This window comes from Manduca sexta, chromosome 9 (genome assembly GCF_014839805.1).
Source record: "Manduca sexta isolate Smith_Timp_Sample1 chromosome 9, JHU_Msex_v1.0, whole genome shotgun sequence".
Classification (NCBI taxonomy): Eukaryota; Metazoa; Arthropoda; class Insecta; order Lepidoptera; family Sphingidae; genus Manduca; species Manduca sexta.
In genome coordinates, this window is record NC_051123.1 from 4,147,938 (window position 1) to 4,152,274 (window position 4,337).

The 4,337-nt window shown below is 35.4% G+C and overlaps 1 protein-coding gene across 1 annotated transcript; it reads right to left on the reverse strand.

Moving 5' to 3' along the window:
* Window positions 1-1,266: 1,266 nt before the first annotated feature.
* Window positions 1,267-4,003, reverse strand: LOC115449815 (fatty acid-binding protein 1-like). Its single transcript, XM_030177708.1, has 4 exons — window positions 3,896-4,003; window positions 2,905-3,074; window positions 2,005-2,112; window positions 1,267-1,378 (listed from the first exon to the last, which is right to left on the reverse strand). The coding sequence occupies exons 1-4, from the start codon at window positions 3,963-3,965 to the stop codon at window positions 1,325-1,327; spliced, it is 402 nt and encodes a 133-aa protein (XP_030033568.1). The 5' UTR covers window positions 3,966-4,003; the 3' UTR covers window positions 1,267-1,324.
* Window positions 4,004-4,337: the final 334 nt, after the last annotated feature.

Consider the following 4,337-nt stretch of genomic DNA (forward strand, 5'->3'; position numbering starts at 1 on the left):
GTATTTTAGAATATTTTATGTTACTTAGTACATAATATACATATCCTAGATGAAATGATGTCGACATAAATTTGTGAGAGCGCCTGACAGCGCGTAACTGCAAATATTCCTGTTACTATAAGCTGTTGTTTGAGTAGGCGTTTTTAAAAATAATAAAATATTTTGTTATATATAACGGTATTAAAAAAAAATAAGATGAGTGTATTTAAAAATAGAGTATAGTATTATTTCAGAATATAGTTAACTCAAGTAGATAAGAGAGATATCGAAATGTTAACGATGTAAAATTCTTACCGTTGAGCGATGTTTGGCAGATATTAATTATGATTTTATTCTCGGTATCATGTTTAATAAAAAAAAAATACGCCGCTGTGCAAAAGACCATAAGCCAAACTACTTATTTCTTGAAAAATATTAACGATTTCTGCTTAAATTATTTTTTGCAGGACGCCCGTGGTCATAAAATTGAGTTTTACATATCTTAACCCCTTAAAGGGCTTTGTCGCATATGCGATTATATCGCCCAATTAAATGCTCAGCAAAATCTATGCCGACGTGCAAGATTGGTTTAAGAGCGCTCGCTCTTGCAGCAGGTAAAGGAGCCATTGGCGGTCGCGTGCGAAAACATTGAACGCAGCGACGCGTGCGCATACGTACTGCATCACGGGCAGATATAGTCCAATATGTTTGAGATAAAAGAAATTGTAGTGTTTGCGGAACTACATGTTAATATAATTTGTGAAATAGTCTATGAGTAATGACTTTTGGGTAAAATGATTTGATGCTGAGCATCGTACGATATGTGGGCACGTTGTGTCCTGCCGCCGACCCGAAGTCCGGCGTCGTCTATGAACGGCTTAAGTTTTTGAATTCTATTAGAACAAATTTCGTTATTTTTTAAACGTGAAATATCTTCACTAAACTTATTGATACGGTAGATCTCTCGTATGCGAGGGACCGTCTGAGTAGGTACCACCACAATGTCTATCACAATGGTGACAGCGCCAAGCACCAATGCTTGCACACTGTTTCTTTCCGTTTTAAAGACATTGGAGACAGCATAATTACTGGATATTATGATGCCTAACATATTATGTCTCAGGGTGACGAGGTCAGTGGAGTGCCACGTAGTACTTTGTAATTCAAAGTTCTGTTTGGTACTGATATTTTTTATGGACTATCGTATCACGTATTATCATCGGGCGGCGAGTTCGTCTCATCCTTTAATTGAAAAAAAGTTAATAATACAATTTAAATAAAAGAAAATTTAAAAATAACTATAAAAATATATATTTTACACAACAATCAATAAATTAAATAACAATTAAGCCTTGTAGTATCTGACTGCGACGCCGTCCCATCCTAAAGTGGTGACGGACTGTAAAGAAAAAGTTAAAGAATAATTAAAACATATTCATCTATGGGTATCTATATTTGTTTTGACTTCACACGTTAAGAAAGTTTATTAACATGGAGTAAAAGTACAATACGACTACACACAAGAGTAGAAGAAACGCACATTAGATAAGCGAAGGAGAGAAATAAAGGAGAGCCTAAAGCTAAGCGAAAGTAACAAGAACAATGCTCGCTATAGTGATAAGCGTCAGCGAGTTATAGCTGACTGACTACCTGCAGCAGGTCGAATGCATGGTGATAGGTGGAATCTACGCGTCTCGCTTCGACCGGTTTATATTCATAGAAGATTATTAGCTGATCGCTATCTATACATACCAAATTTTGTACAAATTACATAAAATTTTGATTATACATTTTTTTTATTGTAATAGTGTAAAGTATTTTATGTTCCTTAATTTAAGATTAGTTTTACAGTAGTGTTAAAGTTTTAATAACTTTTTTATTAATGCGGATAATACTGCCACAGGTACAGAAGTACACATGGGATACCAAGATGAAAATTATTTCATCTAGTAAAGAGTACTTACTGTACCTCAACCAAATATAGGTGCATTTCTAACTACCCCTTGGACATGACATTATATTTACCATTTTGAGGAGGTCGTCGCTGAATTCTCTTATTACGGTGCCAGATCCCATGCTGCTGTTGACAACCTGTGTCACTGTGTTACCGTCGACTGTATACGTGGACTTGATCTATAATAAGAGGTAACGATGGAATGTTTTTGAATAAATATACTTACGGGATAAACTATGGATACATATGTACATATACAATAAAGTAAATTTTGCAAAGATAAATTACAAAAGTGTGAACTTGCAAAAACGTAAATACATAACATGAGATTCTACTATTATCTCGCGTGCCACGCCATTTTTTTGCTCTAACTAATTTCAATATTCGCGCATTATCTACGGGGTCCACACACTCTCATTGGCGGAACGCGCACGTCGCGTCATCGGGAGCCAATGGCAGTGAATGCCCGAAGTAATCTGAGATTTGAACCGAAGGTGGCTATGCCCGCTACACCTGTCAAGGAATTAATTTCTCTATTTTTCATAACAATATTAGCATATTTTTTCCAAACGTAGTATTAATTCATAGAATTACATCTTTGCTTCGTTTTTGTTAAGTATAACTAATCTATTGTTAATTTATTTTAAATTTTAGTTGATCATGAAAAGTTATAGTCTGAGGTAGGTATATAATATGTTAAAATATAATTACTTATGACTAAAGAAACAAGACTATTATTTTCGAAAATATTATCAATTTTAATGCAAATTTTAGACTAAAAAGTTCTCTCTGCAATATATTGCGCAAGAACTTTCAGATTTCAGTTTTACAAAGCGCCTTGCCGCAAGACCCACAAGCTTCAAAATTTGTAGAAGTCAACTTGTGATTGTTTACGCGGTAAAAATTGCTTGCCGAAGTCGAATTTTGCAAGTTTTCTTGCTAATTTAAACATCGCTTGAAATAACACCTACCGGAATACCATTCATGCCTACATCGTTGACCTCTACGCCAGACTCGAACACGACTTCGTTGTTGCCATTGACGGAGTAAGTGATGTATCTGTACTTGTCTCCCTCCTTCTTCAACTGGGCTGTGGCCTTCATCTGCGCGTATTGCTGAATCACCTTCTCATCAGTGACACCTTGAAAGATTAGACATTTCCATATATCCTATTTGTCTCTGGTATTGCTTTATCGGAGAAGGTAGCAATTACATTTTTAAAAGTTGAGCTTCTGTATACAAATCATCAATCATTGACTAATCTATTTTCGGCTTTTAAAATTGTTATTACATTTAGCTATGAGTTAAGTGTTTAATCACTTGAGCAACGTGACAATATATTTTTTTTACTTTTTTATACAAATTGAGTTAATATTTGGTCATATCTCGCATTATGATGCGTTGATTATAATTTCCAATGACTTATCACTGACTGTCCTATAGACCAAATCTCTAACCTAGTTCCAGATGACCTAGAAAGTTCAAATTTAGCATCCAGATAGGTAGGTAGTAGGGTGAATACAAAGAAATAAGGCAAAAATGATAAAAAATTATCATTTTATTACAATTTTTAAACAATTGATTCTATTACACTTATTTAATAGTAATGAAAAAATTAGCTCGTCCTTTATACTTAGTCTAAACTCTAACCCCCTTATTCATAGATGTTTTTTATCTAAGGACGGAGTAAAGCTATAACAAGTCTGTTTCTCAGTGCTGACGGCATGGCAGCCTTCGCAGTGCGTAGACATAGGGCCGTTGTGATTGGCTTATATTGAGATACAACAATTTCAGCCAATCACAACGGCCCATGGCTACGGCTGTCATGCCGTTAGCATTGAGTAACAGACTTGTTATTATAGCCTTACTCCGTCCTTAGATAAAAAAACGTCTAAGAATAAGGGGGTAAAGCTTCACCATCTGATTTACTATCGTGCCTTCACATAAAAATAATATACATACCCATGTGCTTAAGATACTCGTCGAAGTTCTCCTGCCTGTCGAACGTGTAAACTTTACCGAGGAAAGCCATTGTGCGCGGTTTCTAGACGTCTGTCCACAAATTAATGAAATCAGGCAATAAGCCCCTTGTTATAGTTACTGTAAATCTAAGATTGTGGTTTGGTTGGCCGGTTGATAAGATTTCGAGTATGACTTGCAATGTTGGAGTCATGTTCCGGTTTTGTTCCGTGTTAAAGCATATTGTACCCAATGTACAGGGCATTATAGAGCTTTATAAGTTATATGCAGAACATCATGACGTAGTATTTTTGTCATATTCCAATTTTGTTTGTGATTAAGAATGACGTACCTAATGTACAGGGCATAGGTAGTGATTAAGCTACGTTTCATCGTGATTGGTCTTCTTCTTCTTCAGTATTTGGAAGTACACTGCTGAACATAG

Bases quoted from the DNA above. Each gene is read 5' to 3' on its own strand.
- LOC115449815 (XM_030177708.1), bottom strand. From the start codon at position 3,965: ATGGCTTTCCTCGGTAAAGTTTACACGTTCGACAGGCAGGAGAACTTC. The intron at 2,113-2,904 runs GTAGGTGTTATT...CTCTTATTATAG, and splicing joins TAGGCATGAATGGTATTCCG to ATCAAGTCCACGTATACAGT. The intron at 1,379-2,004 runs GTAAATATAATG...TTTTCTTTACAG, and splicing joins GCGACGACCTCCTCAAAATG to TCCGTCACCACTTTAGGATG.